The sequence below is a fragment of the Ursus arctos genome, unplaced genomic scaffold, assembly GCF_023065955.2.
Source record: "Ursus arctos isolate Adak ecotype North America unplaced genomic scaffold, UrsArc2.0 scaffold_9, whole genome shotgun sequence".
Taxonomy (NCBI): domain Eukaryota; kingdom Metazoa; phylum Chordata; class Mammalia; order Carnivora; family Ursidae; genus Ursus; species Ursus arctos.
The window spans coordinates 69661217-69685594 of NW_026623111.1; the positions used below are offsets into that span (position 1 = coordinate 69661217).

At 37.4% G+C, this 24378-nt stretch overlaps 1 protein-coding gene across 3 annotated transcripts in view; it reads right to left on the reverse strand.

The window, feature by feature from the left end:
• The window catches only part of FAM13A (family with sequence similarity 13 member A), a 316257-nt gene extending 292261 nt beyond the window's left edge, over window positions 1-23996 (reverse strand). Inside the window, exon 1 of one of the 3 annotated variants that reach the window (XM_057309502.1) lies at window positions 23742-23996. In XM_057309502.1, the coding sequence (XP_057165485.1) occupies window positions 23742-23816 (75 nt within the window). In that variant the 5' untranslated portion in view covers window positions 23817-23996. The other 2 variants (XM_057309504.1, XM_057309505.1) reach the window with 2 other exon arrangements.
• Between the last annotated feature and the right edge of the window lie 382 nt (window positions 23997-24378).

Below are 24378 nucleotides of genomic sequence, written 5' to 3' on the forward strand. Positions count from 1 at the left end.
CTGATTATTGTTTTTAATTAGTAATATAATTCAGGTTAACATTTTAAAAATAAATGTTTAAAAAAACACAACGAAACAAAACAACTGTATTTCCCAAGTCATCGCAATCAATTCACCAGTGACCACAAATACGTACTATAATAAAGTCTAGACTGGTTGGTGAAGAAATCAGCTAGCAGGAAGCAATGAGATATTATTACCAGTAGTTTATGCCTAAACTACTATACCACTTCAGTAGTTTATACCTAAATTACTCTACCACTCAGTGGTTTATACCTAAATTTTTAAAAAAATTTATATAGCAGCTTACAAATATAATGTTCCTTCCGGGTAAGTAATAAATATTCAATAGTCTTCTAGTCATGGAAAAAATAAAATAACTGTAGAAATAAAGTCATTGATGATTAATTCTACTTAAACTGAAATTATCTTCTACTCTTAAGACAATGATACACATTACTTCTTTATAAATGTCAATATCTATGGAATTTTACCTTTTCAAACACGTATCTACCTTTCTTAATTTAAAATAAATTACAAATAAAGACTAATTGAGGTATTCTGAGTCAAACTTAACTGTTTAAACTTTGCTTTGTGTGTATTCCCATTCATCACTTGAGTTTGAGAACTGGAGTATATGTGACGTGTTTGTGTACATGTGTAAAAGTAAATAGGTTCCTACATTTAAAAAGACAAAAACCTTGGGATTTTACCGCTATAATAATAGGGGTCAATTAAGTGCTTATGCTATCACCTTAGGAATAAAGAAACCAGACCCCCAAAACTTATGGTGCACTCAGTGAAAAAGGGCTGAAACTAGAGTCCATATTTCTTGGATTTTATACCAATATTAATTTTTATAATTAAGAGCTGGTGACTTTGTTTTTTCTTAACGACTTTATTTATTTTTACCAAAAAGTAGCTTAGATAGCCAACAAAATGCATGCACTGGGACTACAGCAAGTATTTGCTGGTTTGGGGTCACCTAGTCTCCACTCCCCCTTTTTTTTTCTAGTAACATATCCTAACTGTCTTTTGGGGAATGATTATACCCTTCTGAATAACTCTGTAGGGACTGCCACTGAAAAGGACTACCCTGTCTTTAGCAAGAACTGGCCTCAGGCTCCCTACCAGGTCCATCAGACCTTTCTCTCTTGCAGGCCACTGACACATGAGTGGATTGTCACAGGCACAGAAAAAGGCTGGCGCTAATTGGTTCCAGCTGCAGTGTTCTCAAAGCTGTTAATTAACCGCTAGATTAACTCTTGCCATCTGCATTGCTGGAGCTACTATGGTCCTTGAGCTGCCCTGATACTGGGGCTTCAGCTGTTTTTCTCATGTGGTGATCCGCTCTGTAACTTGCTATTGAAGTTTCTTTGGGCTTACGGTAGCTAGAATCCATTTCTGTTCTGAGACAGACAGACACACATACAGAAACACCCAACTGATAAAAGTACTTTGAAAAAATAAAAGAATCATCAGAACATATAGAAAACCAGGATTTTAGAGAAAATCAGAAGGATAATGACCGCTAACTTACATGAAGTTTGCTGACTGTGTCTGTCATGGTTTCAGATACTTTAGACAGCTTCACTTGTTAAACCCCAGTAAATAAATTCTAGGAAGGAAGAGCCCTCTGCGATCCCCATTTTACAGAGGCACAGAAGATCTAAGCAATGCGCTCTAGGTCGCATCAAGGATTTACTATAGCCAAGAGTCACACTAAGGCTGTCTGAGTCCAGAGGGCCGACGCTTCATTCCGCCTCCACAAATGACGTGATGAGAATAAAAAGCACACGCTAGGAGTCCACTGCCCTTGTGAGAAATGAGAAAAGTCCTATTCTTGTGAAACAGGAAAATAGGATTATTTACAAGTTTCTTGGTCACCTTAAAATAAAGTCAGAAAAGCTCAGAAACATCAATATTTCTGATATTAAAACCTGAAAAGAGAATACTTTCATCAATCTTGTAAACAGGATGAGTTTCACAAGCCTTCAGTTTTTTAATAGCCAACATTTATTGGGTGCTGATTTTGTGCCAGCTCTGTTGGATGTACTTTAAAATTAACATCTCTAAACTTTAAAACAACCTTATCAGTAGGCATGTTTACTATTCCCACCCCACAAGTAAACTAGGGCACAAAGAAAAAGGAACTTGCCTAAGTTTACACAACTAGTAAGTTTTAGAGAATGTAACCCCCAGGGGCTCTGGCTCTAGCACTTGAGCTCTTAACCATGACACAGGACCAGACCTTTAATATTGGTGGTCCTCCCAAGGAGGACAACACTACATGCAGCTCTTTGTTTGCAGAGTTTAATACAAAAATCAATTTGAGACTACTGAAATCAATAGCTTGTATTTCCTTAAGGCCAGCCTCCAAGAATTTAAGTACCAGGATTTTAAGGTACTCTGAAGAACAATCAGATTACATTGCTGGTTAAATTCAGAACTGTGGGCCTTAAAACTCTCTGGAATTGGGACTCGGACTATATCTAACCAGGAATGTGGACAGTAGAACGACACTCCACTACCAAATGAAAGGAGTGCAAGGAAAGCGCAAGACAAACCTGAGACTTCTTGTTCCAGAAAGCAAGGAAATGGTCAAGGACTAATAGGATGTGTCAAAAAGACCTGTGGGCCAGATTAAACGGGCTCCTCCTGGCCAAATCTGGACGAGGTGGAGCACCAGGAGTAACAACAACTGTAAGTAATTATAATATACTGCGTAAATAAAAATGAGATTTAGAAGAGAAGGGTTTTTTAGTAAAGGTCCTCCATGCAGAAAATCCTGCAGCCAAATGTAGGAAAAACAGGAGAATCAAAAAATCTTCAACTTCTGCAAATCATTTAACAAATGACCCAATCAAGGATTATCAATGGACACTAAAATGTCAAGTGAAAAGTTGATGGAGAACAGAATTTTCACAGCATCAAAGATCACATAGTTTTGGGGTGCCTGGGTAGCTCAGTCGTTAAGCCTCTGCCCTCAACTCAGGGCGTGATCCCAGGGTCCTGGAATCGAGCCCTGCATTGGGCTCCTCCACTGGGAGCCTGCTTCTTCCTCTCCCACTCCCCCTGCTTGTGTTCCCTCTCTCGCTGGCTGTCTCCCTCTCTGTCAAATAAATAAATAAATAAAATCTTTAAAAAAATCACATAGTTTTTGCAAGGGAAAAAAAAATTGCCCTTTCAATTGATATCTGGGTATATTCACCTTAACTCGAAAAATCAAATTTATCAGCATTTATCATGAGAAGACTTGACATTATGTGGTCCTGATGCAATGTAATATGCAGAATACCTCATTTACAAAGTATTCTTCCCACATATGTTTAAACTGATGCAAATCTAGCCTCTAAATCTCACTTATAGTCTACAGGAAATACACAGCTAAAAGAATAAGTGGAAGAGACAATGAGAAAACAGTCAATCAAGACAAATCCAAAATGAGGGACATTCTAAGAAGACAACTGGCCTGAACTCTTCAAAATATCAATAATCATGAAGGAAAGACTGATTCTAGATTTAAAAGGAATTAAAATACACAAACTTTAAATGTAATATATGAATCTTGATTGGTCCTTGGTTTAAAAAAAAACCTTGTCTCTTTGAGGCAATTAGGGAAATCTAAGTATGTGTTGTATATTAGATAGACTCTCTATAAATGTTTTTAAGTATAACAACATTGTGTAAGATCTAATTTATTTCACCTGTAGAGTGTTCCTTATTCTTATGAGGTGCATGCTGAAGTAGGGGTATAGTGTCAAGTCTTCAAATACTTTAAAATCAAATACAAAGTGTATTCATGTATATGTATATATGTATATGTTATGTATATACACACAGAGAAAGGCAGAATAGGCACAAATAGGGTAGAATGTAAATTTTAGAATTTAAGGGGAAAATATATGAAATGTTCATTTTACTATCCGTTTGACTTTTATGAATGCTTGGTATTTTTTTAATTAATAAAAACTGGGAAAAACTAGGGACCTCTCAAAGAGACTCCTTACTAACAAAAAGTAACACCATTTTGACAGCACAATTAGGAGGGAAAGGAACATATTCTCTTCAAATTCCAATTAAAAAATTAATGATAACAATTTAGGATTATTCTTACACAGAGACTTAGACAATCATATTAACTTGGATAGGGTTGGATCATTGGAAAAGCACTCCATCTGAAATTAGGGTACCTGGGTTTGAAAACCTGTATGTCACTGACTTGTGTATTCTCAACAGGAATGCCAGCCTCTGGTCAAATGTGCAGCTCTGGAGAGGGGCAAAGGCAACAATAAGAATAACCCATGGTCTCTGTCCAGCCATAACAGCTGAGTCAACTTAGGGGTCACAGGGAGGACAAGTACTGCAGCCAAATGAATCATCATCACTTTCAGCCTGTTAAGCTTACAAAATTATTCATCTACACCAAGACTGGGTCTTCATCTTATAAAAATTTTCCATCTACACCAAGATTGGGTCCTCATCTATTAAATGCAGTAACACCACCTACTTTAAAGTGTTCTGAAAGTTCAATAAGGTAATGCATGTTGAAGTAGCTATCACACAGCCAGAAGAGAGTCAATGATGAAAAATGTTAAGAATTTCTTTGGGGTAACCAATTCTTTGAAAAGACACTGTGGCAGAGTTTGTAGTTGTTTACTAATGGGTCACTTTTTTCTTCTTCCCCATTAACAGACCTCTGATTTTGTTTGACAGGATGAGGAACAAAGTGCCCAGTTAAAATATACCACCTTCCTTGCAGCATTACCCAGCTAAAATATACCACCTTCCTTGTAGATATGGATGGCCACATACCTAAGTTTGGCTAATGAGATATAAATGGAAATTGTTAGGACCACCAGAAAAAAACTCCTTTTATTAAACAGGAGGATAACCCATTTTGATCCCCATATCCATGTTCCCTGCTGAGATCACAGATATAAGGTCTGGTAATCACCTTGCGACTATGTAGCAATCCAGAAACTAGAAGCTAAACTCTAGGACGGTAAAACAGAAAAAAAAAAAAAAAAGGTGGGGGGTGGGAAACTTGTACCCTGATGACATCATAGAGTTCACTCAGAATACTTTTCTATAGACTTTTTTTTTTTCTTTTACATGAAAGGGGTAAAATCCAGTTTCAAATAACACTGTCAGAATTTTTACATTTATTGAACATTTATTGTTAAGGAAATAAGCACTCTATAAATCAATTTTTTTCCAAATCTAGTGCATTAATTTAAAAAATCAAAGCAATTTAGTAGTATCTTATTAGTTATCCTTAGGCAAACATGTTGTAGCATCTATCAATATCTACATGCTTTGTAGATATGAACAATGGTTCTTAAGCTAGAATCCATGGGTAATCAATCCAACAAAGTACATGAAACATTCTATTTTTATTTTTATTTTTATTTTTTTTTTAAAGATTTTATTTATTTATTTGACAGAGATAGAGACAGCCAGTGAGAGAGGGAACACAAGCAGGGGGAGTGGGAGAGGAAGAAGCAGGCTCACAGCAGAGGAGCCTGATGTGGGGCTCGATCCCATAACGCTGGGATCACGCCCTGAGCCGAAGGCAGACGCTTAACCGCTGTGCCACCCAGGCGCCCCCGAAACATTCTATTTTTAGAAAGCATAAAGTTGACACAAATGAATGGAAAGATATCCCATGCTCATGTATCAGAAGAATATTGTTAAAGTATCCATACTACCAAAGCAATCTACAGATTCAATGCAATCCCTATCAAAATTCCAGTAACATTTTTCATGGAAAGAGAACAAATAATTCTAAAATCTGTATGCAACTACAAAAGGCTCAAATAGCCAAAGCAATCTTGAGGAAGAACAAAAAGCTGGAGGCAGCACACTCCCTAATTCCAAACTATTTTCCAAAGCTATAGTAATCAAAATAGTGTGGTATTGACATTAAAAACACATAGATTAACCTAACAGAAGAGAGAGAGCCCAGAAATAAATCCACACATATTTGGTGAATTAATTTACAACAAAGGAGCCAGGAATATACAAGGGGAATGGACAGTCTCTTCAATAAGTGATGTTGGAAAAACTAGGCAGCCACGTGCAAAAGAATCAAACTAGACTACTATTTTATACAATGCATAAAAATTAACTCAAAATGGATTAAAGGCTTGAACATTAAAACCTGAAACCATAAAACTCATAGGAGAAAACATAGGCACTAAACTCCCCGACGTCACTCTTAGAAATAATTTCTTTGAATTTGATACCAAAAGCAAAGGCAACAAAAGCAAAAATAAATGAGACTACACCAAACTAAAAAAGCTTCTGCACAGCAAAGGAAACCATTTACAAAATAAAAAGGCAACCTAATTAATGAGAGAAAATATTAGCAAATCATATTTGAAAAGAGGTTAATATCCAAAATGTATAAAGAGTTCATATAACTCAATAGCAAAAAACAAAAAACCAAAAAAATATCTGATTAAAAAAAATGGGCAGAAGATGTGAATAGCCATTTTTCCAAAGAAGACAAACCAATAGCCAACAGGTATATGAAAAGATGCTCAACAGCACTAATGAGAGAAATAAAAATCAAAACCACAACGAGATATCACCTCACAGCCGTTAGAGTGGCTATTATAAAATAGAGATAACAAGTACTGGCAAGATGTGAAAAGGTAAGCCTTGTACGCTTTTAGGGGGGATTTAAATTGGCGGCAGCTACTGTGGAAAACAGTACAGAGGTTCCTCAAAACTAAAAATAGAACTACCGTATAATGCAGCAATTCCATTTCTGGGTATTTATCTAAAGAAGACAAAAACACTAATTCAAAAAGATAGGTGCACCCCATGTTCACTGAAGCATTATTTGCAATAGCCAAGACATGGAGACCATCTAAGTGTCCATCAAAGAATGAATGGATTAAAAAAAAGTGGTATGTGTATGCATATGTATGTGTATCTACATAGATATATAGGTATACACATATATTTACACACACACATACACACAATGGAATATTATTTAGCCATAAGAATGAACAAAACCTTTCCATCTTTGACAACAGGGATGGACCCTGAGGGCATTATGGTAAATAAGTCAGAAGGAAAAAGACAAATACCATGTGATCTCACTTTTACATGGAATCTAAACAAACAAGCAACTGAGCCCATAGAGAGAACAGACTGGTGGTTGCTAGAGGCGGGGTAGAGATATGGGGTGGAGAGGTGGGCCAAATGGGTGGAGAGAGATCAAACAGTACAAATCCAGCTATAAAATAATTAAGTCACAGGGATGTGAAGTACAGCATGGTGGCTACAATTAATACTGCACTGCACATTTGAAAGTTGCTAAGAGACTGTATCTAAATTATAAAAATTGTTTTGTGAAGAGGATTTTTACGTATGGTGACAAATGTAAAGTAGACTTAACTGCAGCGATCACTTTGCAAAGTATGCAAATACTGAATCATTCCACTGTATACCTGAAACTGATATAATGTCCTATAATTCAATTATACCTCAATTAAAAAAATCAATCTCCAAGGAGGTCTATGATGGGAAAAATTAAGATTTAAGAATCTTTAGACATTTATAGAAAAGCTACGTTTAATCAAGAGAAAATTTTTTTTAAAAAACCTGATTTCTCTATGCAAATAAACATACTTAAAAACATCTTAGATCATCTTGTATCTCACAAGGAAGTTCAACTAATATCTTTTTAATCTTTTTAGTCTAAATTGTAGACAAGTCCTACGTTATCTAGTATTATTGAAATGTTCAAGAAAGTAGTAAAAATAAACCCAGAAAAATCTTGTGAATTTTATTACTTCACCTGAAACCACACAGATTAAGACGAGGATGAAGAAAAGTAACAAGACAGAAAAAGGTAAACTCGAATTTGTATGTAAGTGATGCTCCAGGTGAAGATGGGACAGGAAGCATACAGCAGACATCACAACAGCACTGTGAGGAGTCTAGAGAGAGCCAGTAGGGACGCAGCAGTGAAAGGTCTTTAAACTCTTACAATTTTTGCTTTAAAGATAGAGTACACTTTGAGAGGGAGCTGAATGGGGCTTAATAGCTTAAAGGAAGAGGAGAAAGAAGGGGCAGAAAGTAGGGACAAGGGGCAGATATCAGGAAGCACCAGAAAAATACACCACTTATATCACCATAGGTTTCATTCCCTTGGAGAGCAAGTTTATGAAGAAAAGACCATAGAACCCTCCTGACTCAGGTTCACTTATGAGAGGCAAAGGAGAGATGGGCCAACAGGGGCCATGCCTAAGAAAATAGTCCTTTCGGTAGCAATAAATCAAATCCCAGGACTGTGTAACTTGAAAAGCTCCTTTGGCCCCCCATCGCTATACCCCACTGGCACCTCTTGCTACTGATATCACAAAAAATCCATCTCACTGAAATATGAGTAAGAAAAAAGGAACATTACCGGCAACTATATGGAGACAGTTCTTTAAAAAAGTATTAAAAAAAGCATTATGACTTTCCTAAAATAACTCATCACAAAACCCTTACCAAGAAGCAGATGGAAACTGTAACCTAACAAACAGAACTAACAAAACTGAATAAGGAAATGACACCAAAAGACAGGCAATAACAAAATAAATTTGATTTTATCAAAATTAACAACTTTTATGCATCAGAAGACACTATGAACAGAGTGAAAAGACAACCCACACAATAGGAGAAAATGTTTGCAAATCTTTTATGTGATAAGGAATTAATATCCAGAATATGTGAATAATTTCTGCCACTCAACAACCAAAAAAGACAAACAACCCACTTCAAAAATGGGCAAAGAAGTTTAATAGATATTTCTCTTAAGACAACATACAAATGTTCAATAAGCACAGGAAAAGATGCTCAATATCACTAGTTATTAAGGAAATGTCAATCAAAACCATAGTGATCACAAGCAGTAACTTCTTTGACATCAGCCATAGCAACGTCTTTCTAGATCTGTCTCCTGAGGCAAGGGAAACAAAAGCAAAAATAAACTATTGGGATTTCATCAAAATAAAAAGCTTTTGCACCATGAAGGAAATGATCAACAAAATTTAAAGGCAACCTACAGAATGGGAGAAGATATTTGCAAATGATATATCTGATAAAGAATTAGTATCAACGTCTATAAAGAACTTATCAAACTCAACACCCAAAATAATGAATAATTCAATTGAAAATGGGCAGAAGACATGAACAGGCATTTTTCCAAAGAAAACATATGATGGCCAACAGACACACGAAAAGATGCTCAACATCACTGATCAGCAGGGAAATACAAACCAAAACTACAATGAGATATCACCCTCACTCTTGTCAGAATGGCTAAAATCAACAACACGAGAAACAGGTTTTGGTGAGGATATGGAAGAAGGGGAACCCTCTAGTACTCTTGGTGGGAATGCAAACTGGGGCAGCCACTCTGGAAAACAGTATGGAGGTTCCTCACAAAAGTTGAAAATAGAATTATCCTATGATCCAGCAATTGTACTCTAGGTATTTACTCAAATACAAAAATACTAATTCAAAGGGATACAAGCACCCCAATGTTTATAGCAGCATTATCCACAATAGCCAAATTATGAAAACTCTCCAAGTCTCCATCGACTAATGAATGATAAAGAAATGGGTTGTGTGTGTGTGTATACACCACACACACACACACACACAATGGAATATTATTCAACCACAGAAAAGAAAGAAATCTTGACATTTGCAATGACATGGATAGAACTAGAGTGTATTATGCTAAGTGAAATAAGCCATATGGAGAAAGACAAATACCATATGATTTTACTCATACGTGGAATTTAAAAAAACAAAACAAATGAGCAAAGAGAAAAAAAAGAGAGAAAGGCAAACCAAAACACAAATTCTTAACTATAGAGAACAAACTGATTGTTACTGGAGGGGAGGTGGGTGCAGGGTGGGGGTTAAATAGGTGATGGGGATTAAGGAGGGCACTTGTGAGGAGTACAGAGTATTGTATGGAAGTGATGAATCACTATACTGTACACCTGAAACTAATATAACACTATGTTAACTGGAATTTAAATAAAAACTTTTTAAAAGGATGCAACATTAAAGAAAAAGATAAAACTACATCAGGATCATTCTGCAGTTTAACGAAAACAAAACCAAAACCACAGTGAGATACTGCTTTACATCCATTAAGATGGCTATTAAAAAACAAACAAAACAAAAACAAAAAACAAAACAAACAGAAAACAAGTGCCGAGTAGGATGTGGAAAACCTGGAGCTTTCATTCATCGTTGGTGGCAATGTAACAATTGTACACTATGAAAAACAGGTGGTTCCTCAAAAAGTTAAATATAAAACTTCCATGTGATCCAGCAATTTCACTTCTGGGTATATTCCTTAAAGCCAAAGACACAGATACTTGGAAACCTATGTTCATAGCAGCATTATTCATAACAGCCAAAAAGGAAAAACAACCCAAATGTCGATCAACAGATGAACAAAATGTGGTATGTATATACACAGTGGAATATTATTCAGCTTTATAAAGGAATGAAATTCTGACACATGCTATAACATTGATGAAGCTTGCAAACACTATCACAGTGAAATAAACCAGACACAAAAAGACAAAAATTACATGTTTCTACTTAGGAGATACCTAGGATAGGCAGATTCCTAGAGACTGGAAATAGAACAATGGTTACCAGGGGCCGGGGGTCGGAGGAGGGAATGGGTAGTTATTTAATGGGTACAAAGTTTATGGTGGAGATGATGCAAAGTTCTGGAAGTGGATAATCATTACACATAGTGGATAATGTTACACAACATTGTGAATGTACCAATGCCACTGAATCATATATCAAAAAATGGTTAAAATGGTAAGTTTTATGTTATGTATATTTTACCACAATTAAAAGTTAATGAATTGATTACGATGAAAAGATACCACAAAGCTGAAATGCAAAAATTTAGGGAAGAGATAATCAGTCCAAAGACAATGTGGAATGGACACTGGCAAAATCATGAAGGGAAGAAAAGGAAAAGACAAAAACATTTCAGAAATGAAGACTAAATTATCAAGAGCACAATGGAGAACAGAAGCCATTAACAGCCCAGCAAGGGATATAGAGGACATAAATGAGAAAAGTAGACATAATGAAACATTAAAAAAAGAATGACAAGGATTTAAGAGATAACTACAGAAATCAGTTTAATGAGCTCCAGTATATGTGTTATTAGAGTCTCTGAAGAAGAAAACCAAATAATGGAGTTGAATTTTTTTTTTTTTTTTAAGATTTTATTTATCTGACAGAGAGAGAGACAGCCAGCGAGAGAGTGAACACAAGCAGGGGGAGTGGGAGAGGAAGAAGCAGACTCCCAGCAGAGGAGCCTGATGCAGGGTTCAATCCCAGAACGCTGGGATCACGCCCTGAGCCAAAGGCAGACGCTTAATGACTGAGTCACTCAGGCGCCCCCGGAGTTGAATTTTTAAAGATGTAATTCACAAATACTTGGTTTCAACAGAAGCCCTGAATCTACAAACTGAAAAGACACACCTTAGAATAGCCCACATGAAGATCTATTCTAGGGAAATTACTAGACCAAAAATAAAGAAGAGCCCTTTGGGCAGCCAGGCAAAAATCAGGTCATAATAAGGAAAGAAAATGAGTAGCATTAAACTTACAGATTGCAGTAATTAATGTCAGAAGACAACAGAATAAGACTTAAAAAATATTTAAGGAAAGACTTCATGAGCCAAGTTTAATAGCCAGGCAAGCTGTCCTTCATCTATAAAAGCTATAGTTTGAATATACAAAGGCTAAGAAAATACTGTACACTTGAACCCTCCTTGAGAAAACTACCAGAGAACAAACTTTAACCAATTAATAAACGGCTGGCAGACTCTGATGAACTGCCAAGCAAAGAAATTTTTAAAATTGAAAAATTGAAAAATTAAAACAACTCAAAAATTAATAATTTAAAAAATAAACTGTGTTATGTGAGGAAGGAATGAAGAACCTGCTATAATTACACTCAAATGGGAAGATTTGGGGTTGGAACACTTCCAGATTTTAAAAGAGCAGCCATGTGGTTCAGAGGACAAAACCAGAGAGTGAATGGTAGTTATCTGGAAACAGATTTTAAGACATACGAAGAAGAAATGGTAATCACTTCTAAAGATAGAATAGATTTTCTCAGGAGGTGGTGAAGATCATAGTAATCAAAGGTAGGCAAAAACAATGTAAAGCCATTTGTCATCCTTTCTACTCACGGAAAATTTTTTGAAAAGAGAAAATATTGGTAAGAAGCAGTGGATGTAAACGGATTAAAATTTCTTGGAGGGCAATTTGGCAATGCCTAAGAAAAGCTGGGGCTTCTTCCCAGGCTGTCCTCAATTAGTCTGGTCTCCAAACAGAGGGGAGGGGCAAGTAACAGTGAGCAAGACTCCTATCTTATACAAATGAGACCTCTAGATATTCACAATATACTGCTATGTGGGGGGGAAAGACTACTATAAAACTAATGTCAAGTCCAATCTGTTTTTGTAAGTTTTTATAAGTTTATAAGCTCATAGAAAAACTACAGGATGTAAGCAAACATAGTACATATTTCTGTGTTACGGAATCTTATTATTTTCTCCTTTATACTTATTTCCTAAAAATTATACCCCAAACATGTATCGCTATTATAGCAATAAAAATGAAAGGTTATTATAAAAAGTTAAATTTTCTATATAAAATGAAGTCAAGACCTACTGTTGACTTCCAGTGACTTCCAGAGTACAGGGTTCTACAAATCCTCTCCCAAACAAAACAGTACAAAGCCAGACAAAATTGCCAAAACAATCATTTCAGGGATCTAGAAACTGACCAAAGGCAAAAAACAAATTGAGAGACACTTGTTCATGAAAAAATGACTAAGTTTAGTGAAGAGTAATGGGAGCTTGTGGCACGCTTGCCTGGGCCTACTCCGAACCCCTCCTACCCCCCTGGTGGGGTTGACACAACAGTAAAGAAACCAGCAGCTTTGGTTCTGGCTGAACTGATCTGAAAGACAGGACAAAACTCCCACTCCCCGTGGGTTGAGCATCAGAGAAAGGACCTGTATCTATAATATATAAAAAGAACTCTTACAACACAATAAGAACCAAAACAACCCAATAAAAAAAAACAAAAAAAACAGGCAAAAGACATGGACATTTAACCAAAGAAGATATACAAATGGGTAACATGTCTATGAAAAATGCCTAACATTATAAGTCATTAAGTAACAGCACTACAAATACACTAGAATGGTTATAATAATAAAAGAGTAACAATACCATATGCTAACAAGGATGTGTAGAAACTGGGATTCTCATATTGATGATGGGCATGTAAAATGGTTCATTTTGGCAAATATTTGGCAGTTTTTAAAACATTAAACATAAATTTAGCATATGATCCAGCAATTCCACTCATACATACCTATCCAAATGCAGCATTATTCATAATAGTAGGAAATAGCCCAAATGTGACATATCACATAAAGGGCTAGTATCCAAGATCTATAAAGAATTTATCAAACTCAATATCCCCAGAACAAATAATCCAGTCACGAAATGGGCAGAAGACATGAACAGACATCTCTCCAAAGAAGACATACAAATGGCCAACAGACACATGAAAAAATGCTCCACATCACTTGGCATCAGGGATATACAAATCAAAACCACAATGAGCTATCACCTCACACGAGTCAGAATGGCCAAAATTAACAAGACAGGAAACAACAAGTGTTGGTGAGGATGTGGAGAAAGGGGAACCCTCTTACACTGTGGGTGGGAATGCAAGCTGGGACAGCCACTCTGGAAAACAGTATGAAGTTAAAAATAGAGCTACCCTATGACCCAGCAATCGTGCTACTAACCCCAAAGATACAAATGTAGTGATCCGAAGAGGCACCTGCACCCCAATGTTCATAGCAGCAATGTCCACAATAGCCAAACTGTGGAAAGAGTTTGATGGAAAGATGTCCATCAACAGATAAATGGATAAAGAAGATGTGGTATACATACACAATGGAATATTACTCAGCCATCAGAAAGGCTGAATACTTATCATTCACAATGATGTGGATGGAACTGGAGGGTATTATGCTGAGCAAAATAAGTCAATCAAAGACAATTATCATATGGTTTCATTCATATGTGGAATGTAAGAAACAGCACAGAGGATCATAGGGGAAGGGAGGGAAAACTGAATGGGATGTCATCAGAGAGGGAGAAAAACCATGAGAGACTCTTAACTGTAGGAAACAAACTGAGGGTTGCTGGAGGGGAGGTGGGTGTGGGGATCGGGTAACTGGGTGATGGGCATTAAGGAGGGCACGTGATGTGATGAGCACTGGGTGTTGTATGCAACTGATAAATTATTGAACACTACATCTGAAACTAATGATGTAACTAATGACATGTTTGCTAATTGAATTTAAATTTTAAAAAAAGAAAAAAAGGAAATAGCCCAAATATCTATCAACAAATGAGTAAACAAAATGTGATATATAATAGAATACAGCAATAAAAGCAATACTAGCAATTAAAAAGGAATGAAATACTGATGCATGCTACAACATGGATATGCCTCAAGAATATTAGGCTAAGTGAAATAAGCCAGTTACAGAAGAACATATACGGTACGATTCCATTGATATCAAATGTCCAGGAAAAGTAAATGTACAGAAACATTCAGTTAACATTAGAAAATAGTAAATTAGTGGTTGTCTTAGGGTTGGGGGGGTGGGAGAAAGACAAATTGTAGGAATGGAACTAATCGTAAATGGGCACATGAGATCTTACTGAGGTGACAGAATGTTCTAAAACTAGATGATGAACAATCATCCAATCCTCCACATAAAGGAAGCCATAACTGAAGGAAGTATGGGGGTAAAAAGACCTATGTTTGCTAAATTTCCAACAGTCTAACAAATCGACTGAGAGCTACAAATTTTGGGAAGTACACACCGATTCAGAGAATCTAGGACACTGCAAGGACATCTCACCTATAACTCTAATTCCATGACTTGCCTATGATAAGTCCACCCACCATTACTCAGCCGCCTCTTTCTTACTTGTCGTGATGGAGTGCCAACCACCTCATGAGACAACCAGCTCAATTTTTAGATACTAGAATCTTTAGACACTTCTTTCTTCTTGGTAAGACTGTCACATTACATTCTACCCAGCTCTAAATCTGCCTTAGGAAATGTGCAGGAAAAGTCTATCTCCTTTTATATATTAGACAATTTCAAGTAATTTATACATTTCAAAATGTATTTGTAAAAGTATTATAGACACTCAAATATAATCAGTGCCTTCATTATTATAAACTAATCATTACTTCTTCTAGACAGAGCTACCAGTCCATTCTTTGAGTATTCCTTATTTTTAGTAATTTAAATTTAATATGTGCACTTCATCAAAGCTCAAACATGACAGTTTAAACTGAAAAGTCTCCCTATCCTAGCTCCAATTACTGTGCTTCCTTGCTGAAATTTTCTGTGCATAACTAAGCATATCTATATATGTATAATGTTTTTAAAAAGGCAAATACAACTATACTATTGCGTATTCATGCACATTTTGCTACTTGATCAATTTTGGAGGTCCTTCCATATTGGCAGATACAGCTATTTAATATTACATTATCTAGAGATTCTATAATTGATTTAACCAATCTTATTTACTAATGTTTAAGTTATTAAAGTTCTTGCTATTACAAGTATTTCAGCAATGAACATTGCTGTCAGCATTTTTACATAATTGTGCAAGTACCTACAAGATAAATTGCTAGAGGTGAGACCGCTAGATCAGTAGGCATACAAATTATACATTCGGACACATACTGCCACGTTGCCCTGCAAAGAAGCTCCACTGGTTCACAGCTTCATCAACAGCATGTGAGAGTACCGGCTTCCATCTCTTCTGACATCCCTGGATAATATAAAACTTTTAAAGTTTGCCCATATTTAACTATGAATTAGACTGAGCAATTTTCTTATGTTTATTAGTACTTGCATTATTTGTGAACCTCCTGCTTGTAAGCTTTGGTTCATTTTCTAATGGCTAGTTTTCTTTTTCTTACTGATTTGTATGAATTTTTCTATATCAAAAAGAGTAATTTTTTCAGTCATGTGTGTTGTAAATATCTTTACTAGTTTTCTCTTGGAATTTTGTTTATGTGATTTGGGATTGTACAGACATTTTAGTTATTTGTCAGAAAAATTCACCAATCTTTTTCATTAGGGTTTCTTGCGTGGTTCTCCTTTACAGACATTCTTTGATCCCAAATTATTGTTTTATGGTTTCACTTTGGTATTTATAGTGTTGTTCCATCTATAGTTTAAAGAGTAAAGAAGAAATTCAGCAATCATTTTTCTCCATGTGGCTAGCCATTATTAGTAAATGGTTTTAATTTCTGTTAATATCCGATATGATAGGCCCTCCAACCTTAACAGTCTTAAAGAAGTAGCTGTTAATACGCAAATAATGAATCATGGAACACTACATCAAAAACTAAGGAGGTACTGTATGGTGACTAACATAACATAATAAAAAATTATTATTAAAAAAATAATAAAAAAAGAAGTAGCTGTTAATAATTTGAAGTTGTACAATCTTTCCCCAAAAACCAAGAATTTTGTTTTCTTGGTTTTTTTGTTTTTTAAAGATTTTATTATTTGACAGAGAGACACAGCGAGAGAGGGAACACAAGCAGGGGGAGTGGGAGAAGGAGAAGCAGGCTTCCCGCTGAGCAGAGAGCCCTACATGGGGCTCGGCTCAATCCTGGGCCCCTGGGATCATGACCTGAGACGAGGGCAGACACTTAACGACTGAGCCACCCAGGTGTCTCAAACCAAGCATTTTGAATGATAAAGGTTTTTAAAATCTCCAATCTACCTGCTAGTTACACAAACTCATAAATATTTAGTTATATAACTTAAATAAACTCAATTATGCTATTACTATAGTACCTCTTTATAAACCAGTGGAAATCCACAGTTACAGGTAAAAACTCAAGCAGGCTTTCTTACAGTTGTTATTTCAGAAACTACTGGACACAAGCTTCTTATCTTTGGAATTTCATTTGCCCAAATCGACTTCAAGATTTAGATCAGAATTAATCTAATTTATTATCTTAGCAAAGTCTCCTTTATCCAATTACCCCATTCTTTCACTAATTTATATGCTACTTCATGCTCCTTTGCACTTTTCACCACTGTCACCAAAGCTTACTTACAGTCTTCTGCAGAGGGACATTAAACCAATACACACAGCCAATTGTGCTTCAAAGAAACTGACCCTGAAATAAGCAACCTAGATACCAGGACTTCACCCATAACCAGACGCTAATCTTGCCCAAATTTTTGTCTGATTTTTGAACTCTGTATGGCAGAGATGAGAATTCTTCTCACAATACAATTCGGGTTTGCAAAAGAACATTTACATGCCTTTGTTTGCTTATTCTTAATCTTGTCTTCCTATAATACCGCATTGGTTTATTGTAGAAAAAAAGCAAAACTAAAAGTTTAGTCCTGTTTAAAATGTGGTCTAAATCCAATATCAACAGTCCCTTCAGGTCACAGAATTCTTTCATTTTGTTTTAAAGAAGTAAAATCCAGGGGTGCCTGGGTGGCTCAGGTGGTTAAGCATATGCCTTTGGCTCAAGTCATGATCCCAGGGTCCTGGGATCAAGCCCCACATCAGGCTCCCTGCTCAGCGGAGACTCTGCTTCTCCTTCTCCTGCTCCGCCTGCTTGGGCTCTCTCTCTTTCTGTCAAATAAATAATAAAAAAAAAAAAAAAAAAAAGGAAGTAAAATCCACCCTTAATGACAGTATTACAGAAACCACATTAAGACAACACATAAAATAGACTGCCACATAACAAAGGTAATGTTTTTATGAAATTTTCAATGTATTTTTATATTATTGTTTTATTTGATTCTCACAACAATCCACTTTAGGCTATTATCCCTCTTTAATAGGTAAGGAAAGAGAGAGGTTAAGGATCTTGCCCAGGGTCACACAACCAGTAAGTGGCTGAGCCAAGGTTCAAAGCCATGGGTCCTGCCTTCAAATCCTGCTTCATTCCAGTTCATGACAAGCTTCCTAAAACCACCACACAGCAAGCCACTGCATGATGAAGTGTATCAGTTAAGATGTTTTGACTGCAAGTAATTGAAATTCTAGTTCAAACTGGCTAAAATAATAAGGACATTTATGATCCCATTATACTAATACAAAGGAGTTTGGGGGAAGGAAAGATTCTGAGCTGGTAGATTCAATGCCTCATGAATGTCACCACTGTTCTGCCGTTCACGGATGTATTAAGTTATCCTAAGGCTGCCTTCCCTCTTGATCCATAGATTAGATATCTGTCAGCAGTACCTGGGGTGTATCATTTCTTGTTTACATTCAGTAGGAGAATCAGAGACAGACTGCTTTATACCAATCATGGAGCATACATCTTTCTCTTTGATTTAAGCAATTTAGGTTATGGGCCAGAGACAGTGTATATAAATATTGCATGACATACTTCTCTACATTTCCACGCCACCTTTGCTTACACGGGCATATATGACTAGTTCAAAGCAATGAACTTTGAGAATAGAAATGAATCACTTCCAAAATGAGGCAGATAAAAGCATGGGTGCCTCCTCCATCACCTTTCTCCCCTGACAGAAACTAGGGGATATGTGGTCACATTCGGAAATAGCAAATATCTCACAGAATGGAGGCAGTCTGGATACTAGAGTCACCGGATAAAGGAGAGATTCTGTCAACCTGCCTCAGACTTTGAGTAATCTACAAACTGATCTGTTTCCCTGAATTACTGAGGTATCATTCAGGATTTTCCTGTTGGGACACTCGGTGTTCATTACCCTGATTAAAGCAGATTACATGCCCACCTGAGGGAAAGCTATGCCCTGACCAGCCTACACATCATCCGAGATGGAATGATGTGCAGAGTTACTTGCACTGACTGCATGCAGCTTTATAGTAAGAGAATTCATGTGCTGTTCATTTGGAGACTCGAAAGGACAAAATGCTTACAATCATACTGCTCATTCCTATAAATGGAAGATTGCGCCGTTATCACAAAAAGCACCATCGAAGACAGAATGCCTTTGCAGACATGACTTTAGCTTTTGGAGGGTCTTCAAAACACCCATTTAAAAATGTTTGCGGCGCCTGGGTGGCTCAGTTAAGCGTCTCCCTTCGGCTCAGGTCATGATCCCAGGGTCCTAGGATCGAACCCCTTGTTGGGCTCCTTGCTCAGTGGGGAGTCTGCCTCCCTCGCTGTGCCCCTCTCCCTGCTTGTGCTCACAAGCACAGTCTCTCTCTCTGCCAAATAAATAAAATCTTTAAAAAAAAAAAAAAAAACACACTGAAGTCATGCATTAGCACAGAAAAGAGGTGAAACAGCAAAATCTACCATTTATTGAACTACTAACCAGCCTGAACAATAGGTAAGAGATACAAATAAGATATGACACCTTATGTCCGAACTTTGCTGTCTACTAGTGAGACAAATCAATACATGTCAGGGAGGCTGAACAAATGGTGAAAGCTCTTTAAAATAAACTATTGAGAAAGCATACTGCTTGATAATGTCTAAGGTCAGAGTAACGGGATTAACATAATCAAGATTTAAGCTCAGGTCGGCCTGGCTCCAAACAAAGCCCATATTCTTTCTAAAACTCCAAACAAACAAACAAAACAAAACAAAGATAAGAAAACACAGGAGGTGAAAAAAAAAAAAATGAAGAAACTCATCATGGCATTTAAGAAACCTAAATGTAGTCTGTGTGGGATGAATTTGGTACCAAACATCGAACTAGAAACAACAAAGATAACCATGATGGGTTTGGAACTTGAACTTAACACAACAAATAAATATTAGGCAAGAAAACTCAGTTTGGCTAAATAGAGAACAAAGAGAAACTAACAACGAGGAGAAGAAGTCTAAGTATTAACAATATGTAAGGAGGTAGCATGATACACATAGTCGACAAAGATAACTAAACAGAGATGGAAGAACCAAGTTAGGCACCCAACGCTGATGAGACACCAAATATTCATGTCTTAAATGAGTCACCCACTGACTATACCCCCACTGGCCCCATGTGTTGTCTGGCTGGGATATGTAGATAAACATCCACAGTTGCTCAAGAGTGTATTAGCAAGTTACAACTACACCTAGGCACACTTGCCTCTGATGATAAAGCAAGCTGTGTTGGCTCTGGACACGTTCCATCTGCTGAGGCCCCTTGCTCCCATTCAACACTGGTCCTCGTAAAACCCACCGTGATCAGGAAAGGCTGATGTGGTAGAGAAGATGAAAGACAGGACAGATGAATATTATGTAACACAGGACTCAGAATGTGGGCCTTTCATCACCCTGAAACCCCTTCTACATAGGCAAACCTACCAGATCTTTCCCTGCTTGCTTTGTGCTGTGTTTTAAACTGATTCAATAAATCTGTGACCAGAGTATCTTAATATGGTTTGTGAGCCTTTCTGTACCAAGACCACAGCTCCTGCCTGCACGATGGGACAGATGTAAGACAGCTGAGGATACCGGGTGTCAAGGCTACAGCAGTGGAGGGGGCTCAAGTTAGGGACAAAGGCTACAAGGCTCAGGATATCCTTGGAATTGTTCCTTGCACCAACAAAAGTTGGGGCTGTCAGGAGCAGTGGACCGCAAGGCCCTGATGATACCAGTAGAACTTGTCCACTAATTCACCAAAGATTTGATACCTGAACGCACCATAGACAGAATATCCAGAGTGTAAGAATCAACAGACATGTATTCTAGGCCCCTCTTTCTTCAGCCATTAGAATGTGCCAGCTCCCACTCTCAACCCACCTGCCTCGAAATACCCAGATGCCACTTTGGACAGAACAGCAGGAGGCGCAAGAGGTCTGAAAGACTCAGGTTTCCCCTGAGAGAGCTTGAGTCATCTCACCAAAGGAACATTTAAAACTAGAACAGCCTAAGACAATACTAACTGGCAGGCACGGTTCTCATTTGCCTGGGTGTGGTTTATCAAGGAAAAAATAGATGTTAATAGTGAAGAAGCCACAACTTCTTAGTAAATATAAGTAGTAACGTAAATAAAATTTTGAGCCCATTATGGTTTTTCCAGCAGCACTAGTAATATGGAAGAGAGAAAAGGAATGAGGGAAAAAAAGGTGGTTAGTCAATAGACGCTGAAATGGATTTGTCTTTGCAATAGTCTGTCCCACATCCATATATATATACACATATATATACACACACACACACACACACACACGTGCACGCATGCGCACAGGCACTACAAATATCTGATACTCCACTGTTTTGTCTAAAGAACAACTATCTTCTGTGGTATGTGTACACACACACACACACACACAGAGGAATATTACTCAGCCATCAAAAAAATAAATCTTGCCATTTGCAATGACGTGGATAGAATTAGAGGATATTATGCTAAGCGAAATAAGTCAGCAGAGAAAGAAAATTATATAATTTCACTCATACGTGGAATATAAGGAACAGCACAGAGGATCATAGAGGAAGGGAAGGAAAAATAAGACGAAATCAGAGAGGGAGACAAACATAAGAGACTCGTAACTATAGGAAACAAACTGAGGGTTGCTAGAGGGGAGGTGGGTGGGGAGATGAGGAAACTGGGTGATGGGCATTAAGGAGAGCATGCGATGTAATGAACGCTGGGTGTTATATGCAACTGATGAATCACTGAATTCTACCTCTGAAAAGAATACTATACTATATGTTAATTAATTGAATTTAAATAAATTTAAAAAAAAGAACAACTATCTTCAGTAGCAGAATACCTGAGAAGCTCCTAACATGTCTAAGTAAAAAAGTCCCCAACTGAAAACAAGTATGCCAGTCCGTATGCTTATATTTATGTGTGATTAGCTCTCACTTTTCTGCCACAAACATTTAAAAAAGTATTTGGTTTACCAATAACTACGTTTTTTCAGAAATACTACGCTAAAACTCCTAAAAACATAAACATTTCCTAAGTAGAACTGGGGTAGAGAACAAAGGCTAACCTGAAGTTTAAGAATAGGAATGAGAATGGGATAGGCTGGTGATGGGTAGTAAGGAGGGCACATATTGCACGGTGCACTGGGTGTTATACACAAGTAATGAATCATCGAACTTTACATCAAAAACCAGGGATGTACTGTATGGTGACTAACATAATATAATAATAAAATATTATTAAAAAAAAAAGAATAGGAATGACCAAGAACTGCTCTTCTACTACAGTGAATAATCTTTTAAATGGTATGATTTTTATGTCAACCTTGCAGGAAATTTTGTGTACACTTTGGATTAAACTAAGGAAAAATACAGTTTCCCACATGGGTCAGTCTGCATTTCAGTCAAGGTAGATGTCAATGCATGCAGGCCAAGGGCAAAGAGTAAAGAATCCAGTCGGACAGAGAGGACTACAAATCCCACAACAAATAGGTCGATCTGCTACCTCACACACTACACACTTCCAGTCCTGAAGTATTTTATAAAGCTGGAAAAATAACCAGCGGGATACCTGGATGCTACAAGCCTCAGGACTAAAAGGACAAGAGACACTGAGACAGGCACACAAGATATCGAACAGTTCCAAGCACAGAAATGAGCGAGTTTTACTAAGAAAATTCAATCTGTGGGGCTGATATACCATCTGGTGACCATTTGAGTCATATGTGTAAAAAACTGCCCAGATATTTCTATATATTTTAGGATGCCATCAAAACCTACAACAAATTGCAGCCATTTCTGAAACTTTAAAGGAAAAAGGCGGGGGGGGGGGGGGGGGCGGGGAGGGGGCGGAATCTGACCTAATGTGATGATACAAAAGTGAGCAGTTCAGTTGATAATAAAGAATAAAATATTTCTCCCTTAGCCCATTTAGAGAAAAATAAAATGCTCCGTTGGAACACAATACCAGCTTGAAATATAAGTATGCTAAATATATATTCATTTTCTATATATTGAAATAAAAATTTAAATCACAGCATTCTGTGATTGACAATACCTGGCTATTGCAAAAGGTTATATATAAGCACCAACAGACCTGCTTTCGAAATCCATTAATTCAGCCCTAGAAATATACACATTTTCCCATGGATTTTACATCAGTGTTATTTACTGATGCTACTGCATTAGAACAACCAGAAATTTCTACAGTCCATTAAGGATTCACAAACATTTATCGAACAAGCTCTTTCCCCGTCACTTTCAGCAACCACGCTGAAACAGAAATTCTAGCATTACTAACTGAAAACAAAAATGTGAACAGAAAAAGGTCATACACATACTCAGAAGTAACAAATTAATGGTTATTTTAATTCTCTCTCAATCTAGCCACTAGATTTTTCCAGGAACTGCAATTAAGCATTCATGTTTAACTCATTCAGAACAACAAAGTCTGAAACGCTTGAGAATGCTCTACTTTAAATCACGTTGACTGAAACGAATCCACTCCCACAGGCAGGCATCTACCTTCACCTTTTTTGGAAAGGCAAGTAGACAAAAATGCTGAAAGCTGCCCCAAACACTGCTTCATGTCCATCTGAATAGACAGGAATTTGAGTAAGGAACCTTCCCCCACCTCCCAGCAAGTAAAGGCAGGATCACGGAGACATCTCCTCAGCCCCGCGGTGTCCGCCGAAGCCGGGGCGGCCTGTACTCACACAGACGGCGAGCGCGCCTGCCCCCATTCTCGCAGGAAGTGCCTGGCAGAAGTGAGGAAGACCAGATGAAAACATCAGAATGACAGCGAAATACTACAATTCCATTCAGCAGATAGGCTCTCATTTGAAAAACAGCTCCTGATCCAGAGGCCTCCCAGCAAGCGAAGAGCAGCTCCTAACATTTTTCGCAAGTGTGGTTTTGCTTCTCCCTCGGCCGAACCCACATGGCTGGCAGGACTGCCTGGAGTTGAAATCTGATCCAGAGCGCCCAGCATTGGCAAGTAGCGGCGGTCACGTGACATGGCCCTAAGTTGCTGACATCTTTTCTTAAACCCGACTTGCCAGATACCACACACAGGCTTTCTGTTCAGAAAACGCCGGTCACCTGGCCATTCATTGAAAGGACTAAGTGCAAAACGCGACAATGCAAACTTGCTTCCTTGTTGCTACTCCTAAGAAAGCCTCACGTATTACCCCTCAGGTTTCAATCTGCAGGCACATTCCTCACTTTTCTGAGGCACTTTTCACTTCCATTGCCCCTTAGACACTAGTGAAATTCTATCAAAATTTTCTTCCGTCCACTTTTATTCTATCAGAATTATTCTAAATGAAAATACTCTTATTTTATGTAGCTGTT